This window comes from Centropristis striata, chromosome 15, assembly GCF_030273125.1.
Source record: "Centropristis striata isolate RG_2023a ecotype Rhode Island chromosome 15, C.striata_1.0, whole genome shotgun sequence".
Taxonomy (NCBI): Eukaryota; Metazoa; Chordata; class Actinopteri; order Perciformes; family Serranidae; genus Centropristis; species Centropristis striata.
The window spans coordinates 35,417,226-35,436,692 of NC_081531.1; the positions used below are offsets into that span (position 1 = coordinate 35,417,226).

Sequence of the window (19,467 nt, forward strand, 5' to 3'; positions counted from 1 at the left end):
TGTGTGTTTGTTCATTGTGTATGCATAGCTACTGTACATGTACTCAGTATTTAAAAAAAAAAAAAGAAGGCAACTGAAGCACAGGTTAGATTATGTGGGCTGAGACTGAAGCACAATGTAAATGCACATCGCTGTTGTTGAGTAATGAAAGTGTTTCTGACATGTTCGTGAATCTCCAACTAAATATTGAAAAATACTTTATGTAGCGTTAAAGTGATGTATCTATCTCGAGACTTTGGGTATGTTGTGTATGGTTACAGAACTGTTTCACCGTTAGAGAAATTGAAATATTCCTGTTATGAAATCTAGTTGCTCAGATTGTTGTGTTATTGTGGTAATAAATATAACGCAACAGCTTTTTGTCTGGAGTTTTATTTTTATTAAGCTGCAGTTGGAACCTTCGATCATGCAGGTTACCACATTATTGGCATGCTGAGGACACAAACAGATCTGCAGTGGAGATAAATACTTAATATGTGTCTCATTCTACTCAAGCATTACTCAAGATAATAAAGAAAGCACTGTTTGGATAAATTATTTATTTGAGTGTTTATATTTTAAAGGGGACATATACACTGCAAAAAAAAGAAAAGTTGGGTGAACTCAAAATTGCAAGGCAACAAACTTCGACAAAATTTTAAGTTGGACAATTAAATTAAATATTTTAAGTTTTGTTTTTGAGTTTGTTCAACTCTGAATTTCTCTGGCACGATTGTAACGCCGCTATGAAATGTCAGCTAATGTTGTGACCACAATTTTGAATTAGCATTGATACGCTAATGGCTACTCTTGTAGCTGTAACAAGCAGCGCCGCTAGCATCAGTTAGCCGCTAGGATCAGTTAGCCTCTAGCATCAGTTAGCCGCTAGCATCAGTTAACCGCTAGCATCAGTTAGCCGCTAGCTTTCGCTAATGACCGAATTTCTCAACAAAGAAATAAGAGTTATCAGAACTATTGTCCCTTGTTGTGAACCCCAACTTAAAGATATAAGTAACAACAACTCACCAACTTGTTTTTGAGCAGACAACTGGCTTCCTTTGTTGTGCTAACTTACATTATTGCCCTAAATGTCAATCATTTATATTTCCAAGTTTTACCAACTTAAATCACTGTTTTAGGCCAAAAAATACAAGTTGGCTTTTTTGCAGTGTACTGCTCACTTTGAGGCTCATACACGCATTTTTGGAAAATGTTTTATTCTTTAATGTTCGATAATGCATGCTTTTTCTCATACTGTCTGTCTGTCTTCACCCTCGATGTGAAATGCTGAAATTTACTGCCTGTTGCTTTCAGCTCCCTTCTAAAAAAGCTCAAAACTCACAATGTGCAGTGGTAGCGACTAAATGATAAGACAGCCCAGGTTTTGGTTGCTCTTTTTACACTTTACTCATTGGGCCTTGTATTTCACTGCAATATATAAAATATATATACAATATACGTAGGTCCTGCTATGGAATCAGCACCATCATGGCTGGAAGTGTGAACAACTTAAAACATTTTTTTTTTTGCAGTATAGCTGTTTTAATGACATAAATCACATAAGAAAAGGTAAAATGGCAAGTAGAATTTCCTTTTTTAAAAAAATTGAATTTATATATACAATACTTTTCTGCCAACAAATATCCTGAATATTGGAGGAAAAAAATGTGGTCTCCAAAAAACTGCTCAAAAACACATTTAAAGGCAACACTTTATATGTAGAATAGAAAACTACACAAATGTTTGTTTTTTCTGGAAACACATCACATGTTGACTTTCAGTCAGGCCAGTTAGTTTTTTTGAGAGCTGCTTTTTTTTCAGCCAGTCAAGTATCGTTTAAAACATTTTTACATTTTAATTTTACTTTAAAGTTAATTAACAAAGTGAGTTTGTGAAAATTGTAGTAAAAATCATTAGAGTGCATTAGAGTTCTAGTTGGAATTAGAAAATAATGTTTCTACTTTCACAGCTTCATTCATTGCAAAGTATATATCATGAAATATTGTATAAACTACAAACAGTGTGAGGCTTCATCCGCCTGAATTTAATTTCTCTGCTTGGGACAATTGCACAAAAATTCTACATTGTTTAGAGATCTTTCTATATGGAGTATTGTGAAGGTTGATTGGTATGTTTATAGTTACTAAATGCTTAATATAGATTAGACACAATTATCCAGTAGTGGAGGAAGTATTCAAAGTATTTAAAGTGCTTATAATACACTATAAAAATACAAAATAGTCTATTTGTAAATATTCTCTACATTTGACAATCTGTGTGCTTTTGCATAAATACTAACTTTATCAAAATAGTTCCCAATTCATTGCCATGCAGTTTATAGGCTTTTTTTTTTTTTTACAATTAAATCACTTTAATATCTGTTTATAAGCAAGTAATCAGGCATACATTATAAGGATTTTTTTTTACAGCAGATATAAGCCATAAATACCAGGTTCTCATGGCTGATACTGATATGACAAACATTTATTTTTTGATTGTTTTTTTTTTTTTTAAAGTTCATAACCTTTAGTTTCTGCACACAAACGGCTAATAGTTAGTGGATGATTTTTTAATTTTTTTTTTAAACTTTATTTGTGATTTTTCAATTATCATACAGAACAATCATATTCTGTTCAACAAATAATCACCAAAATAAAAACAATCCTGAAAACAAACAGAGACAGATCAAGCTCAAAATAGTTTATAGGCTTTCAGTCAGTTTTACTCCTATCTATATTCTGAGTTTTTACAGATGGTTTTGATTATATACCATCCATATCCTGATTTATATCCTGATTTGCATATTATTACAAGATTAAATTTAAGATTGAATGCAGATAAAACAACTGAGGACACCTGTAGTGTTCCATTAAAGTGATATTTACCTTTTTTTCATGATTTGATCTTTTTTCATTCCCATGATGCTCCAGCTTCTCTGCAGTTTCTAGGTGTGGCAGAGCATGATGCGTCACAGCTCAACCTTGTTTGCTCCTCGTCTGACTCACCTCAGCATTCAGTGCATTAATGCACTCGCAAATGGTTTACAATTCTATCACTAAACAGTCTCAATATTCTGTTATTTCTTTACTTTCGCTGTAGGTTTATGAACGATCATAAAGACTACAAATGACTCAGCTCTTCAAGCCTCTGCTGGCTAAAACACTGACAGAAACCCAAAACCAACACATTTATTTTTAAAGAAACAAATTTTATAAAAAAAAAATTAAAAACACATCTACAATTGGATTTTAATAGATGGAACAACAAAAGAAAATGAACAGTGTTCATTGTGCTGGTGGTGAATTTAAATAAAGGAAAAAAATTATCTATTTTATGAGCAGAGGACCTTTTTCTTTTTTCCTGCTGCATCAAAAGAGGTGTGAAATATTGTTTTTATAATAATATTAAAGTATCAAAGTTTGAAATTCTGATGACCCTATTTATTTTTGCATTGTAACATTTCACCATAGTGCTAGAAACTAGGAGTTGTGGCCATATCTCCCTAAATTAAGCCTGTATTTTATTCAAATTATTATATTATATTATATTATTATATTATATATTATATAATATTCAAAGCCTCTGCTGGCTAAAACACTGACAGAAACCCAAAACCAACACATTTATTTTTAAAGAAACAAATTTTATTAAAAAAAAAAAAAAAAAAGAAAACACATACAATCAAAACATTGTGTATAAAAACAGTCACATAATCTTAATCCACCTACAGTAGAGCGTTATTGTTGAATGTGTCCTCAACTAAGCTGATCACTCGAGGCGAGACTAAAAGCCTTCTACTATTTGAAAATAAGATTCCAAAATATGAATCATAAGTCTTCTCACACTCAACCAGAATCATTTCAAGACGCCAGTTAATGCTGTCGCTCGGAGCACCCTAGATGCTGATTTGTGTGTTTTCATCTCTGAGCACCTGACACTCACCCAACTCTGAGCTGGAGAAACAAAACACAAAAAACAGAAAGGAAAAGAAAACGAAATAACCTCTGAGGCCTCGCTCTGATTTCAGTGACCGCACAGAGGCAGAGTGATGAGGAGGCGTTTTCGGATTAGAGCACCCAGTGTTGAAATGACAATTTGTGAGTCAGCTTTCCTGATTTCTCCTGCTCTAAAGTAAACATTACTGCTGCAACGAGGGGATGCAACCCATTTTTTATGCTCTTCCTCGCGAAACACGAATGACTCATAAGACTACACACAGTGATCTTGACACCAACATAACACCTGATTGTAGTATTTTATGGAAAAAATTATGCATGCAGATGATTCACCCGAAGCTAGCAAACCCATCAGTGCACAGATGTTCAGGAAACAAGGGGGGGAATAAATGGCACAATCAGGGGCTAATCCATGGTTGCTACCTTTGCTTTAGGCCAGAAGAAAGCATGATTAAGATTGCATCAGATGAGACCTTCACCATACACAGGATGAAAGAGGTTTTGTTTAAAAAAAAAAAAAAAAAACTAAACAAAAAGGACTGGATGTGTGCTGGCACAGTTTAAACATTCTTACACAAAAATCAATTTTTCTTTCTAGAATATCTTTATAACTCAGCTGCCACGTGGAGTAGATAAATGTGCAAATATTTCACCTTCCTTGTCGCTATTAACGTACGGAATAGTTAAAGTAACCTCAGTATAATACAATGGAAAAATAAATATTTCTGTGTAAGAGAGTACGGCAGGGACTCCTTAAACATGCTGGGTGGAGGAGATTTGATGGAAGCAATTTTGAAGAGATGCAGCTCTGATCCACCAGGGAGCACAACAAATACAAAACAGGATGTAGTGGCTTTTTTACCCCAGAAAATCACTTTTTACCCTGAAAAAAATAAAATAAAAACAATAAAAGCAACCGATTCTAACCCAATGACAGAATTGAAGAGCCAAAAAACAGTCCACACCAACAAAAGGGAAGCAGGAAAAACATTTAACATTCATGGACGCCAAAGTGTCAGACGAGGAGCTGCAGTATTACTATGGAGCTGTGTTCTACTGATCCCTATGTATTGCTAGTACCCAAACCACACAGACTCGAGCCACAGAGAGTACTAAATTTAAACGATGTGAGCTCTGAAAACTAAGGCTTGTGTTTGTGAGGAAGTACCAAAATAGTTGACATCAGTGATACTGAACCAGTGACCACGAGCATGAAAAGTTTTGTTAAATTACTTTTTGAGAGAAAAAACAGAAATTAAATATGAGCACCATTTTTTTGGCATCTCTGCATCCTTCTTTGGTGACCAGGAGGAAGAAAACTCAAGGGAGGGTTGAGAGGAGGAGACATAGTGTTTAGAACTGGAGGTGAAACACACAGGAGACCGAGGAAGAGGAGGAGGAGGAGGAGGAGCAGTGCCGCATGGTGAAAGGATCCTCCAGCGAGCAGTAAGGCCGAGGTGAGTTAGTCCAGTTGGAGAGTTGAACAGTGGCTCTGTCGACCAGGATGGAAAACTCCTTGGCAACACATCATGAGCACCAGCTATCAATTAGAGAGTCATAAGCAGTCTCAGATAAGAAGAAAAACCATATATATATATATATTATATATACACTTGTACAAAAAAGAAAGAAAAAAAAATCCCTGAAGTCATATTAGACAGTTTTTTTATTGAGGTTTGTAAAGGGGCGGGGTCAGTGGCCCCAGCCCATCAGGTGGCTGACCCGGGCCTTCTCCGTCATGCGGCGGACCCGTCCTGAGCGGGACATGCCCAGGTTGAGCGGGTCCTCCTTCGACCCGTGGCCGTCGTCCTCAGACTCGTCCCGGTACAGAACTGTCCTGCGGCCCTGGTTGCGTGTATTGACCCGCCGAGACTTGCTGCACTGGCTGCTCCTGGGACTGCTGGCTGCTGCAGCTCCTCTCTGCTCCTCCTCCTCCTCCTCCTCCTCTTCTTCTTCTTCTTCAGGTTCCTCCTCCTCCTCTGGCTCTTCTTCCTCTTCATCCTCTTCCTGTCCTTCATCCTCTGCTTGTCTGACATCCACTGGCTGCTGCTGCTGCTCCTCCTCCCCTTCCTCCTCTTCCTGCTCCTCCTCTTCTTCATCATCATCGTCGTCATCATCCTCCTCCTCTTCCTCCTCCTCCTCTTCCTCCTTTACCGGCAGCTGCACTCGTGCTCTTTTAGGTCTTTGTGCTGTGTCCTCTCCTCCTTTGTGTCTCCTTTTTCCTGAGGCGGCCTCCTTCCCCTTGGAGGAGGTGCGTGCTGAGAGGCAGGGAGCTTTGCTGTAGTCGTGATCTCCTCCCTCCACAAACTTCTCCATCTCAGACTCAGAGCTGTTCTCGCTGTCTGACGACGACGAGGAAGAAGATGATGATGACGAGCTGGAAGATGAGTCAGATGAGGACCTGTTGGATCTCGACGCTGCCGCCTCCTCCTCCTCATCATCTTCATCGTCGTCATCATCATCATCGGCGCCCGACGGCGGTGCTTCTTTCCCGCGGCGTTGTCGTGAGCCGTTACTGAGACGCAGACTACGCTGGTGCCCTGTTGACATGAGGACCATATGTTAAAGTCACATTAACCTTATATATACAGTTGAAACCAGAAGTTTACATACACTATATAAAAAGACACATATGCTTTTTTTCTCACTGTCTGACATGAAATCAGAGAATCACTTTTCCTGTTTTAGGTCCGTTAGGATTAACAAAATTATTTCTATTTGCTAAATGCCAGAATAATGAGAGAAGGATTTTATAAGACAATTTGATGATGTAGCAAAATCTGTGTCAGTTTCACAGAAATTTGAGTGATTCTGGGGCTATTTCACGGATTCCTGTGAGATCATGTTGGTTTTTACAGTTTCTTTCTATGATAAATGGTGTATTTTTGGCGATTTGTAAAAAAAGGGTTAAAACAAAACTTTCACAAATTCAATTAACTTTGGTTAGAAACTATAGCTTGCCATACCTGACTTCTTCACTGGAGTTGACTGGCTGCGGGTCACCCGATGCGGTTCTTGGTTTCTGCTCTCGCTGCTTGTCCCTGAACTTGGAGAAGAAGGCTGGAGGTCTTCCTCATCTGCTACACTGCTGCTTTGCTGAGCTGAAACAAACAACAGACCACTAATTATTAATCAAAACTACAATCATATTACTTTTCACAGCACATCCTGTGTATTTATTTTTATTGTTTTCATAACAGAAAAATATAAACAAATTATATATACAAATTAGAGATAGTTGGTGGAGCTACACAGAACAATACACATCCTTACTAGTCAGGCGGCTTAGCCAAATAAAGAGGACACGCCGGACAAAAGCACCAAATTTTTTCCACATACTCTCTATCACCATAGGTTTAAATTTTTTGGTAGGAGCCACTTCATCAAGATTGTGGATCGGAGATGGCAGCCATATAAAGTCTATGAGAAACTCTATATCTTCCAAGCCAATTAGAAGGTCAATCTTGGTGTCAAAATCTACATTTTCTGTGTCAAGGAATCATTTAAAGCTATTGAGAATATCACTAGATGATTATTTGATCAAATAGATATGTTCATTTTCACCCAGACTGGTAGGTCTTCAAGTGCTGCAGCAGGAATCCTGAGCTGAAAATGAATCTATGTTCACGGGAGAGAGCGGATTAGCTGCAATGTACACTGCTCAAAAAAAAATAAAGGGAATGCTTTAATCTCATGTCAGATCTCTAGTGATATTCTCAATAGCTTTAAATGATTCCTTTACCCAGAAAATGCATATTTTGACACCAAGATTGACCTTCTAAGTGGATTGGAAGATATATTGGTTCTCATAGACTTTATATGGGTGCCATCTCCGATCCACAATCTTGATGAAGTGGCTCCTACCAAAAATTTAAACCTATGGTGATAGAGAGCATGTGGAAAAAATGTGGTGCTTTTGTCCGGCGTGTCCCCTTTATTCTTAAATCTGGTCCTAAGCCACCTGACTATACAGGTGTTGGAGGCTATCAGGGCACACTGGTGCCACCTGCCACCATTGGGAATTCATTCACACACAGATGAATGCAGGATCAGGAGCCATTTGGGGTTCAGTATCTTGCTCAAGGATACTTCGACATGTAGGCTGCCATGGTCAGGGATCGAACCACCTTCCGATCGGTGATCGACCGCTCTACCAACTGAGCCACATCTGATTTTTTTTGTAATAATAGAATTAAAAGGCAAATAACATATGATTACGTTCATACCCTTACGTGATCTCTGAGAACGATTCTTTGATGAGGTCTGGGATTTTTTTGGCTTTGACACCTTCCCCGACTTGTGCTTTCCTTTTGGGCTGGACACGGAAAAAAACAGAGGAAAGAAGCAACATTTCAGAATGATTGACGATGGTATATAATTGCAGCTTTCATCTGCTTAAACGTAAGGCTTTGAAACTGCTTTTAAGATCAGGACTTATTGAAATGTGCATGTTGAAGGGGTAGTTTGGATGCAATGACAACAGATAAATACCTCAAAATAAAACATTTCCAAACTATCCATTAAATGTAAAACATGCAATGAATTTAAAGCACTTGCAGACACCCTGTGTAAATTGGAATGAAGAAGACAATTTATGCCACACACTTTGGATCAGAAGTACTTTATATTATATGAAATTGGAAAAAATAAAACACACACTTAGGAGGTTCAGCTGGCAAATTCAATAAGATTTGGCAACCTTTTCTAAAATATGTGGAAGAGAAATCAGAGCTGCATGACTCAAGTTAATTAGGACAGCCACAGATTTCATTGTGCTGAGATGACAACCCGCTTAAATACTATTCAGTATGTACTGTACTTTTCTAATGTTTTTTGCTTGTTTTTTTTGTTTTGTTTTCCTGTAAAATTCTCTCCTTTTTTATGTTTATAGATGTCCCCTTTTACAACATACTTAACTTATATTGTCTTAGATTGAGTCATCTATTGATCATTATTATTATTGTTGTTTATCTATCTATATATCTGTTTTCGCTTTCTGGGGTGGGGATTCTGTTCTGAGTGTTCCTGTACGTCTGTGTTTTATTGTGAAAAAACTTAATAAACAAAGTTTAAAAAAAAAAAAAAAAAAAGAAGTAGACAATTTGATAATAAAAAGTGAATGAGCACCTGGGGGATGGGCTAGCAGGCGGGGAGCTGCCTCCGTTGTGCATCCTGTTCCTGTAGCTGAGCCTCTGACGAGTCCGCCGCTCGTTCTGAACAGCAGACTTGTGGTCGGACATGATTGCGATGATGTTTTTTTCAAAGAAGGCCGACAAGCTGAGGGTCATGGTGTAGATCTGGACAGACACAAGGAAGTCAGTGAACCTACTCAGCTTTAACCCTTTGATGCACAACATTACCCTCATTCATTTCCCATCTTATTTAATGCTGCTGTGTGTTTCTGTAGGTCTACTCTATCTTCTGATTTCAACTTATTTTATGATTGAATATTCCAATAATTATTTAAATATCTTGTTTTTGATAACAACAGATCATTATTTCCATTTTGCTTCTCATACTTTATGAAGAAAAAAAGTTTTTGTATGATTAGATAGCTAACTACTTGGCTTAGTAGCTTGCTAAGCTAACTACTTAGCCAAGAAGTTAGCTAAGTAGTTAGCTTAACAAGCTACTTAGCTTAATACTTAGCCAAGAAGTTAGCTAAGTAGTTAGCTTAGCAAGCTACTTAGCTAACTACTTAGCCAAGAAGTTAGCTAAGTACTTAGCTTAGCAAGCTACTTAGCTAAAAACTTAGCCAAGGAGGTAGCTAAGTAGTTAGCTTAACAAGCTACTTAGCTTAATACTTAGCCAAGAAGTTAGCTAAGTAGTTAGCTTAACAAGCTACTTAGCTTAATACTTAGCCAAGAAGTTAGCTAAGTAGTTAGCTTAACAAGCTACTAAGCTAAATACTTAGCCAAGAAGTTAGCTAAGTAGTTAGCTTAACAAGCTACTTAGCTTAATACTTAGCCAAGAAGTTAGCTAAGTAGTTAGCTTAACAAGCTACTTAGCTTAATACTTAGCCAAGAAGTCAGCTAAGTAGTTAGCTTAACAAGCTACTTAGCTTAATACTTAGCCAAGAAGTTAGCTAAGTAGTTAGCTTAACAAGCTACTTAGCTTAATACTTAGCCAAGAAGTTAGCTAAGTAGTTAGCTTAACAAGCTACTTAGCTTAATACTTAGCCAAGAAGTTAGCTAAGTAGTTAGCTTAACAAGCTACTTAGCTTAATACTTAGCCAAGAAGTTAGCTAAGTAGTTAGCTTAACAAGCTACTAAGCTAAATACTTAGCCAAGAAGTTAGCTAAGTAGTTAGCTTAACAAGCTACTTAGCTAAAAAATGGATATGAGTCATTTTTGCCCCATGTTTTGCATTAGAAGAGTAGTGACACAAAAAGGGATTTTATTCAAAAATTAATAAAGGAAAACATACAAATTAGGATGTATGATGATCAAAAACAAACTAATTGAGGAAAACCTGGAATACTGAATGATGAAAATAATTTATTGCAAAGATAGAGAACATAAAAACTCTGTCGGGTCGCTTTAGACCATATTGTGCATCAAAGGGTTAAAACAGACATAGTTGCAGTACATTTTCAGCCCCAGTTACTTCACCTGTGATTTCTTGTTGGGTGTGTATGCTTTGGAGTTGCTGAAAATGAGGCGCACGTCTTTGGCGAACTCCATCGGGCTTTCATAATTCCCTGCAACCAGCGTCTCTGACACCGTAGCCAGATCCATGGGAGTGTCAATGATGTTCCGATAGTCCTGAACAAAACAAGGTTCATTACAAATGTTAATATACAGATGTTCAGTACACTTCCCTTGACCCTTAGCATGCATTTATTTTATTATTTTAAGTACTTTATTTCTTAAAATGGTCTTTTCAAACATGACAACAGTACAAATATATTTTTTATAAAATATATAAAAGTCCTGCCACTTCATGGAAAGAGTGCATGTACTACACAGCAACTATAAGGTCAACAAATGAGGTCATAATACAGAAACAGGACCCCTGGAGCCTTGACCATGTGAACTTTAGGAACACTTTACACTTAAACGTTTCAAAGCAGATACAACACAGGAAAGCATAGTAAAAGACAGATTGATAAATCTAATTTATCAGTTTAGCAGTTTGAGACCTCTCCTGCCTACCAGGCATTTCTAATGTTATATAAGATAGTCAGGCAGCTTAGGACCAGATTTAAGAATAAAGGGGACACGCTGGACAAAAGCACCACATTTTTTCCACATGCTCTCTATCACTATAGGTTTAAATTTTTGGTAGGAGCCACTTCATCAAGATTGTGGATCGGAGATGGCGCCCATATAAAGTCTATGAGAACCAATATATCTTCCAATCCACTTAAAAGGTCAATCTTGGTGTCAAAATATGCATTTTCTGGGTCAAGGAATCATTTAAAGCTATTGAGAATATCACTAGAGATCTGACATGAGATTAAAGAGTTCCCTTGATTTTTTTTTGAGAAGTGTACATTGCAGCTAATCCGCACTCTCCCGTGAACATAGATTCATCTTCAGCTCAGGATTCCTGCTGCAGCACTTGAAGACCTACCAGTCTGGGTGAAAATGAACATATCTATTTGATCAAATAATCATCTAGTGATATTCTCAATAGCTTTAAATGATTCCTTGACACAGAAAATGTATAGTTTGACACCAAGATTGACCTTCTAATTGGCTTGGAAGATGTAGAGTTTCTCATAGACTTTATATGGCTGCCATCTCCGATCCACAATCTTGATGAAGTGGCTCCTACCAAAAATTGAAACCTATGGTGATAGAGAGCACGTGGAAAAAATTTGGTGCTTTTGTCCGACGTGTCCCCTTTATTTGGCTAAGCTGCCTGACTAAGAGTTTCCTGTTGTCAGAAACAGGAGTGGCGGTTATTTCAGATCTCCTCACCGGATACTCAAAGAGGTCCACCGGCTGCCTGAAGGGCTCTGAATCTCGTGACGTTATCATTCGACGCAGCAGCTCTTTGCATTGACCTCGCCAGAAAGTCACATCCAAAACCACACCACGCTTCTTGGAGTTTGGGTCAGCTCCCTGGAAGAGAGAAGAAGATGGAAGTGACTGAGTCTGGAGCTCCACCAGATGAAACACCTTTGGGACTGCCTAGGAGGACTACTGTAGGACTCCTACCCGGTGTCCTGTAGACGTGCCTGGAGTGTCAGAGTCCACATCCAGATCAGCCTGCAGAGGAACACAGATTTGTTTATTTACAGCAAATCCAGTCATCTAAAGCAGCTGTTCTCAACCTTGGGGTCGGGACCCCAATTGGGGTCGCGAGATGATTTCTGGGGGTCGCCAAATCATTTTGGAAGTCAGCTCTGTCTCCACTGTGTTAAAGTGTTCATGTGATAATGTGTTTTAGTCTTTTTGGTCACTTAACGTCTTTTTTTTTGTCATTTTGTGTCTTTTTTTGATCATTTTGTGTCTTTTTGGTAATTTTTTTTCTTTTTTGGGTCATTTTGTGTCTTTTTTTGGTCATTTTGTGTCTTTTCTAGTCATTTTGTGTCTTTTTTTATCATTTTGTGGTAAATTTGTGTCTTTTTTGGTCATTTTGTTTCCTTTTTTTGGTCATTTTGTTTCTTTTGTGGGTCATTTTGTGTCTTTTCTAGTCATTTTGTGTCTTTTTTGGTCATTTTGTGTCCTTTTTTGGTAATTTTGTGTCTTTTTTTGGTAATTTTGTGTCTTTTTTTGGTAATTTTGTGTCTTTTTTGGTCAATTTGTGTCTTTTTTTGGTCATTTTGTTTATTTTTTTGGGTGATCTGAACTGTGCGTGTGAGATTGTGTTCAGTGAGCGGGGGTCACGGACAACATGCATGTTAAATTGGGGGTCACGACTCAAAAAGGTTGAGAACTACTGATCTAAAGAAACAGCTGTCAATATACTGCAAAAAAAAAAAAAAATCCAACTCTCTCACCTCAGCTTCTCCTCCGCTGACGTTCTCAGACTTCAGTTTGCGGTACAGATCCAAGATGTCTGTGCAGCTCTGGTCCCTGCAGGAAACAGAGGACATCAGACACATCTTTATTATTGTTACACCAGCATCCATAAGGAGGCTAGAACATGAACTGGGCGTGCCATAATCTCGAAATGAGCTTTCAATTTGACGATCAAAAACAAAAGCTAGATCAGGGATTCCTTTTAAACACCAAGCCCACTGCTGGAGTCAGAGATGGAAAAACACCAACAGAAGTGGAAATTCTTCACTGAAATGTTTTGCTTTCTGAGAGAGTAATTTAACCTTGTGAACCGCTGGCGGGATTGAAACAAATGGAAAAAATACAGTTTATTGTAGAAAGAAACTGTAAAAAAAACAGGCATTATTGTCATTATCTGAATTTTCTGACAGTCCTCGAAAAGGATCATAGGTTACAAAGGTTTCTGCTAGACAAATTAACCAAACAAAATTTTGAATTGTGATATTTAAATAAAAAAATAAAAATAAACCGTTTGGAATAACTAGATCCTGTTAGAAACATTAAATTCTGCTCCTCAGCAACACTGTGAAGGCATCATTGATTCTGCTGAGAACGGTCACGTAACAAATAAAAAAATAAAAGCAGGCATTATCGTCGGAATTTGGATTTCCGACAGTCCTTGAACGGATCATAATTTGCAAAGGTTTTGGTTTGAAAAAGTAACCAAAACGAAGCTTCAAACATGATATTTCTGTCAAATTCATTTTATTCTACATATCTCATTTAAAATTTAACAAAACTTAAACCGTTTGTAATAACTAGATCCTGTTAGAAACATTAAATTCTGCTCCTCAGCAACACTGTGAAGACAGAACTGCAGGCGGTTTACACAGAGCAGAGAGGAGAGGACAGGCAGTGCTGGAAAAAAGAAAGTTTTAATTGAAAGTCAAATTGAATCATGGATTTGTAGAACTGTGATACCCCGAACAAACACTGTGTAACTTCTTACCCGATGTAGTGCAGAAGAACGTCAGTCACCACCTTGGCAGTTGCTACAATGGGGCTCTGAGGCTCGTTGAAAGTGCGGGCGTTGTGTTCAATGTAGCGCACCTCCCACATTAATGCAGAGATCCGCCTGCATCAGACAAGATTTACATCAGAAACCAACACTTTAGCACAGACCTGGGCATTGGAAATTAGAAATCAATACAACCGCAGTGCTTTTATTTTGAAGGCGATTTACGTACACTACCGGTCAAAAGTTTTAGAACACCCCAATTTTTCCAGTTTTTTATTGAAAATTAAGCAGTTCAAGTCAAATCAACAGCTTGAAAGGCTACAAAGGTAAGTGGTGAACTGCCAGAGGTAAATTAAAAAAAGGTAAAATATAACGTACATTTCAGAATTATACAAGTAGGCCTTTTTCAGGGAACAAGAAGTGGATTAACAACTTAACTCTATGGAGTCTTGGGCTATTTTGTCCATTTTTGAATTCTTTTCATGTCTTTGTAAGTCAGTTTGTGTCTTTTTTTTTGGTCATTTTGTGTCTTTTTTTGGTCATTTTGTGTCTTTTTTTGGTCATTTTGTGTCTTTTTTTGGTCATTTTGTCTTTTTTTGGTCATTTTGTGTCTTTTGGTGTCTTTTTTTGGTTATTTTGTGTCTTTTTTTAGTCCTTTAGTTCAACATAAAATGTGATTTTGAATCTTTTTTTTTACTTTCAAAACACTATCATGCTCAATAAAGAATTTTAAATGTTGCAAATGTGCATTAATTTCAGAGTACACTGAGACATTAAACTGCATCATTTTCAATTCAATTCTGGAAAAGTTGGTGTGTTCTAAAACTTTTGATCAGTAGTGTATATCTGAGTTACCCGAGTTACCTCGGTACCTTGTCAAAAACACGTATTGCTTTTTGCAAAAAGTTAATAAATTACTGGTTTACTGCATAACATACATGCTCTATATTGTTTTTGTGGTTTGAATGTATGTTTAGTAGCATTTATTAATTTATTTATTTTAATTCGTAGCTCCATGAAAATAAAAATAAGACATTCCTTCGTCACCTTGTGAATCCACCGTAAGAGCAATAACAAACATTAGCATTAGCACTTGAGCTAACAAGCACTTTTACTATAGTTAAGACAACAAATATAGCCACTAATATATATGACAGAAGAAAATAAACTTTAATAAACCTTGTGTCCTGTCAGCCACTATAGAAGCTTTTCTGATACTTTATATCAACTTTATATGAATTACGACGCACTCGTTATTATTTACCGCTCGTTTTTCATTTTTACCGTTCTACCTGTTATTTCCTGTCACTACCTTTCAAAATAGAAGCACCCATTTCACACTGGACGGCACCTTTTAAAAATAAAAGCATTACAACATTGTAAAACACCTATAAAATATACAAACAAGCTATATAACACAAAAACACCAATAGGAACCTTGCTAAAGGTCATTTACTCCACATTAACAGTCTTATCATAACATGTATTCCTATCAGTAGCATCTCAAAACCAGATAATTTACTGTATTTTATAAATCGATTAAATGATTATTGAGCAGAATTTAGTTCAGAGTTTTGGTCCGGCCCCTGCAACCTTCGTGGTATTGGTCATGTGGCCTCTTGGGGAAATTAATTGCCCACCCCTGCTTTAGCATCAGCACTTATTTAGCTGATGGTAAAGATAAGATGTGTGAGGTTTGTGTTTGTGTGCTGCTTCACCTGTAGAAGCGGTTCTCCAGTCGTTTGCGGATGGTGCTGAGGTCGGTGGGGTAAGCCACCGCGGTGCAGTACAGAGGGTAGTCCCGGAGACTCACTGGAGACGCGAACGCCTTGGCTACATCTGCAGACAAACAGGAAGGAGATCAAACATGAACGAGGTCGCACTCTTCCCTGGAACCAACAATCAGCCATGAACCCTCCTGGTTTGTTTACCCAGTGTAAGAAGCTGATCGATCCCGTGGTTGACTCTCTCGCAGTCTTCGTCTCGTGTGTGAGAGCCCCATTCTCCTTCCTGAGGCGTGTAGAGCAGAGCCTTCTGCTCCTCCTCCGCCACCTCCACGCCATCGCCAATCTGCTCAGGCAGCGCCGCTGACGGACACACAAAATGTGCCAAGAAATATAAAGTTAATTAACTATAATCCACAGAAGTTTTAACCCAACCTGGTCTCACAGAAATCCGTGAAATAGCCATGGAATCGCTCAAATATCCGTGAAACTGACACGGATTTTGCTACAATGTAAGTTAATGACAGTCATATCCCGTGGCTATTCCATGGATATTTGTTCCTATTGGTTTGTTCCAAGTCACGTGACTTTCAAGGTCCCGGCGGTCAGAACAAAAAACATGGCGGACAGTTCTCTCATTTTTAGTGAAAAAAAATCAATATTTTGGATTTTGATCACATTTCTAGCGAGAAATATATGTTTTATTTTCTAAATCTTCACTCAGTGAATGTACATAATCACTTTGTATGTTGGAATAGCCACGGGATATGACTGTCATTAACTTGCATTGTAGCGAAATCCGTGTCAGTTTCACGGAAATTTGAGCGATTCCGTGGCAATTCCACGGATTTTGAGTTAAGCGAAATCCGTGGCTATTTCACGGATTTCTGTGAGACCATGTTGTTTTAACCATAACCACTTTATTTGTATCGCACATTTAAACAACACAAACGTCTCCAAAGTGCTGTACATAAAATCAACAATAAAACAAACAATTCCATATACCAATCAGCAATAAATAATAAGTGTATAAATCTAAAATGATGCCATAAATAAAACAATACAATCAATCAGATAAACATAGTAAAATTAAATAATAGACGTAGTTAAAAGTAGTAAAATAAATAAAAGAAATAAAAGACACTGACACAGTTTTGAGCAATTATTAGGCGCACACTACTGATAAAATACTTTTATAGAGGATTTATTTTTTCAAAAAAACATCTTAACCCATAAGAACCCAGACCCAGTTATCCTTAAAGGATGTGTTATATAAGCTGACATAACATAAAACACATTTTAAAAAAAAATGCTACCCCTAAATGCCAAAGATCTGTGATGTGACATACGAACGCTACATTGGCCGTTTATTGTATTTATATTTATGATATTTCTTATTTTAAAATAGAAAAAAAAATAGGCAAATTTGTGTCTCTGTAAGCACAAAATTTCTCCATAACATATATCAAAATTGTGACTTTAATTTGTTCAGTTCCCTATTAACGGTTTAGAATTGTTAAATGGGTTTAAACTTAGCCAAGTAACAAAAAATAAGCTTTTTAAAATCAGCTACTTTTTCACATTTCTATTCCCAGTCACAGCTACATTTTGGAGAAGTCACTTCCTGTTAGTAAAGTCACATGACCACCACACCAGGGTGTTGAGTATACGCCACTTAGGGATTTAATGAGTTAAGGTGAAGCATAAAGCTGAATATGGGAGATTATAGAAGATTTAAAGTGTTTGTTACACGGGTGTCACCATAGGTTCTTATGGGTTAATCTGATCTCAAGCCTGTAATAAAAGAATGTAATGAAAACAAAATGGATTTTCATTTTCACCATGCTGCGACAGAAATTAAAGAATAAATCTGCAGTGACTTTTATGGGACTGACAGCCTGCTACATTTAAAAAAAGTTAATGTGCTTCTTGGTTGGATAATTACACCAAAGAGGAAACAATGCCACTTGAAAATGAGCAGCAAGTGGTTTGAAATTAAAATCAAGTCTTTTGTTATATGGACAGCTCCCAGGTGTTAAGAGAATATCTAAGTAGCCTCCACAAAGAACAGTTTTAGTCTCTACACGCTGAAATAATAAACCTTTTTGTGTGGAAAACACAAAGCAGCTGTCTAAATTCAAAAGTAATATAATAGCAATCTGTGGAGCCCAGGGTGTTTTCAACCGGCACACTGTTTTAATTCAAGAGAAAGATTTGCTCTGATAATAATACATGTTTTCTGGAAAAATAAAAAATAAAAAAAAGTGTTGGTTAAGGAGTGAAGTTATGCTCTTGGTCAGGTATAAAATAACTTGTCTATATGTTAATTCCTTTGAGTAACGCAACATAAACTACCTTTGTTAGTAATAAAAGATATAACTTATCAAACTTGAGTATATATTATATTGTCTCCTTTGGTCTCCCTGATTGCCCCTATTTTTATTTTTATTATTTATTTATTTATATTATTTTATTATTATTATTATTATTATTTTTTTCACTTTTACTATTCCAGGCTTAAATGTCTGTATTTTTGTGCACTATTATTAGTGATATGTTTTCTGTACTCTCTGTCGCTTCTGCTTTGCAAGAAAAAGTTTAATAAAAACATGTTTGAAAAAAAAATAAATAAAAATAAAATAAAGATACAACTTCCTTGCAATTCACTGTCAAAAACATTACTGAACAAAATGTTTTAACAAATATAGAACTCTTATTTAATGATGTGACTTATAGTTGGAATCTTATATAGTTGGAGTACAAAATTTGGTAACACTTTACAATAACCAGCATTTATAAATGGTAAACATATAGTTTATTAATGTTTAACCATCATTTATAAACTGTATATAGACCATTTAGAATGGTAAATACATAATTTATTAATGTTTAACTAACTACATCATCTATAAATGACAAATAGATGGAATATTAATGTAAGTTTATAGTTACTTTGCCATTAACAAACAATTCAATTATAGTTAATAGCTGATTAATAGCTTTAGTTGCACTCATTTTAACATTTTAAACACCATATTAAGTATGTTAATGATTTTGAAATGATTCACATACCTTTAAGAAATTGGTTGAAAACATTTAAAGATTAAACACTTTGTAAATGATTAATAATTGCTCTATAAACATCATTTAGTTGGTTATTGTAAAGTGTTACCCAAAATTCTTATTTAATTATCTTTCATAGATATTCAGTTGGTCTATAATGATACAGTTTACCATTTTATTTTGCAACATTTTATTGCTGTATGTTTTGATGTATGCTTGCATTATTTAGGGGAAATTTCAACTCTCTCAGCACAGAAAAGTCTTTTCTGAACACCTTCTCTGCTCTACCTACTGGAAGAAGATAGATAATAATTTATTTATGTATTTTTGTTTGATAAACTGACATGATTCCCTGACACTGTTATTGACCATAATGCTTCATTTTGGAAAGATTAAGCTTTAAATTAGATTTCAAAATTAATCTAATCTCATTTTGCCTTGCACCGGTTTATAACCAGGTGTAATTCTCATATAAATATACCACTGACCTTCCTCAGGAATAGGCTCCATGTCCCAGGGACTCATCTTCTCCTGCTCACCATTATCCCACCTGATCAAACAAAAAAACAAATATTATGTATACCAGATAACAATCGCATATTTTATTTAATTTTGACTAAATTTGACATCAGGTCAGCAAAAATTACATAACAATAACCCTCTGGACGCCTCTGAACCCCTAAACATGTTTTCTTTAAAAGATAAAAATACATCTTATCGTAGAACGCAACAGGCATTATAACTGGAATTTGAACCTTCTGACAATTATTGAAACG

At 36.5% G+C, this 19,467-nt stretch overlaps 1 protein-coding gene across 1 annotated transcript in view; it reads right to left on the minus strand.

Moving 5' to 3' along the window:
* Positions 1-4,446: 4,446 nt before the first annotated feature.
* Positions 4,447-19,467, minus strand: part of brwd3 (bromodomain and WD repeat domain containing 3) — a 37,292-nt gene continuing 22,271 nt past the window's right edge. The window contains exons 29-40 of the mRNA XM_059351894.1: positions 19,180-19,241; positions 15,836-15,991; positions 15,623-15,743; positions 13,896-14,021; positions 12,886-12,961; positions 12,101-12,151; positions 11,861-12,004; positions 10,547-10,699; positions 9,063-9,232; positions 8,162-8,250; positions 6,902-7,036; positions 4,447-6,475 (exon numbers count right to left, since the gene is read on the minus strand). Of these exons, the coding sequence (XP_059207877.1) occupies positions 5,628-6,475; positions 6,902-7,036; positions 8,162-8,250; positions 9,063-9,232; positions 10,547-10,699; positions 11,861-12,004; positions 12,101-12,151; positions 12,886-12,961; positions 13,896-14,021; positions 15,623-15,743; positions 15,836-15,991; positions 19,180-19,241 (2,131 nt within the window). The 3' untranslated portion in view covers positions 4,447-5,627. The remainder of the gene's footprint in view (positions 6,476-6,901; positions 7,037-8,161; positions 8,251-9,062; positions 9,233-10,546; positions 10,700-11,860; positions 12,005-12,100; positions 12,152-12,885; positions 12,962-13,895; positions 14,022-15,622; positions 15,744-15,835; positions 15,992-19,179; positions 19,242-19,467) is intronic.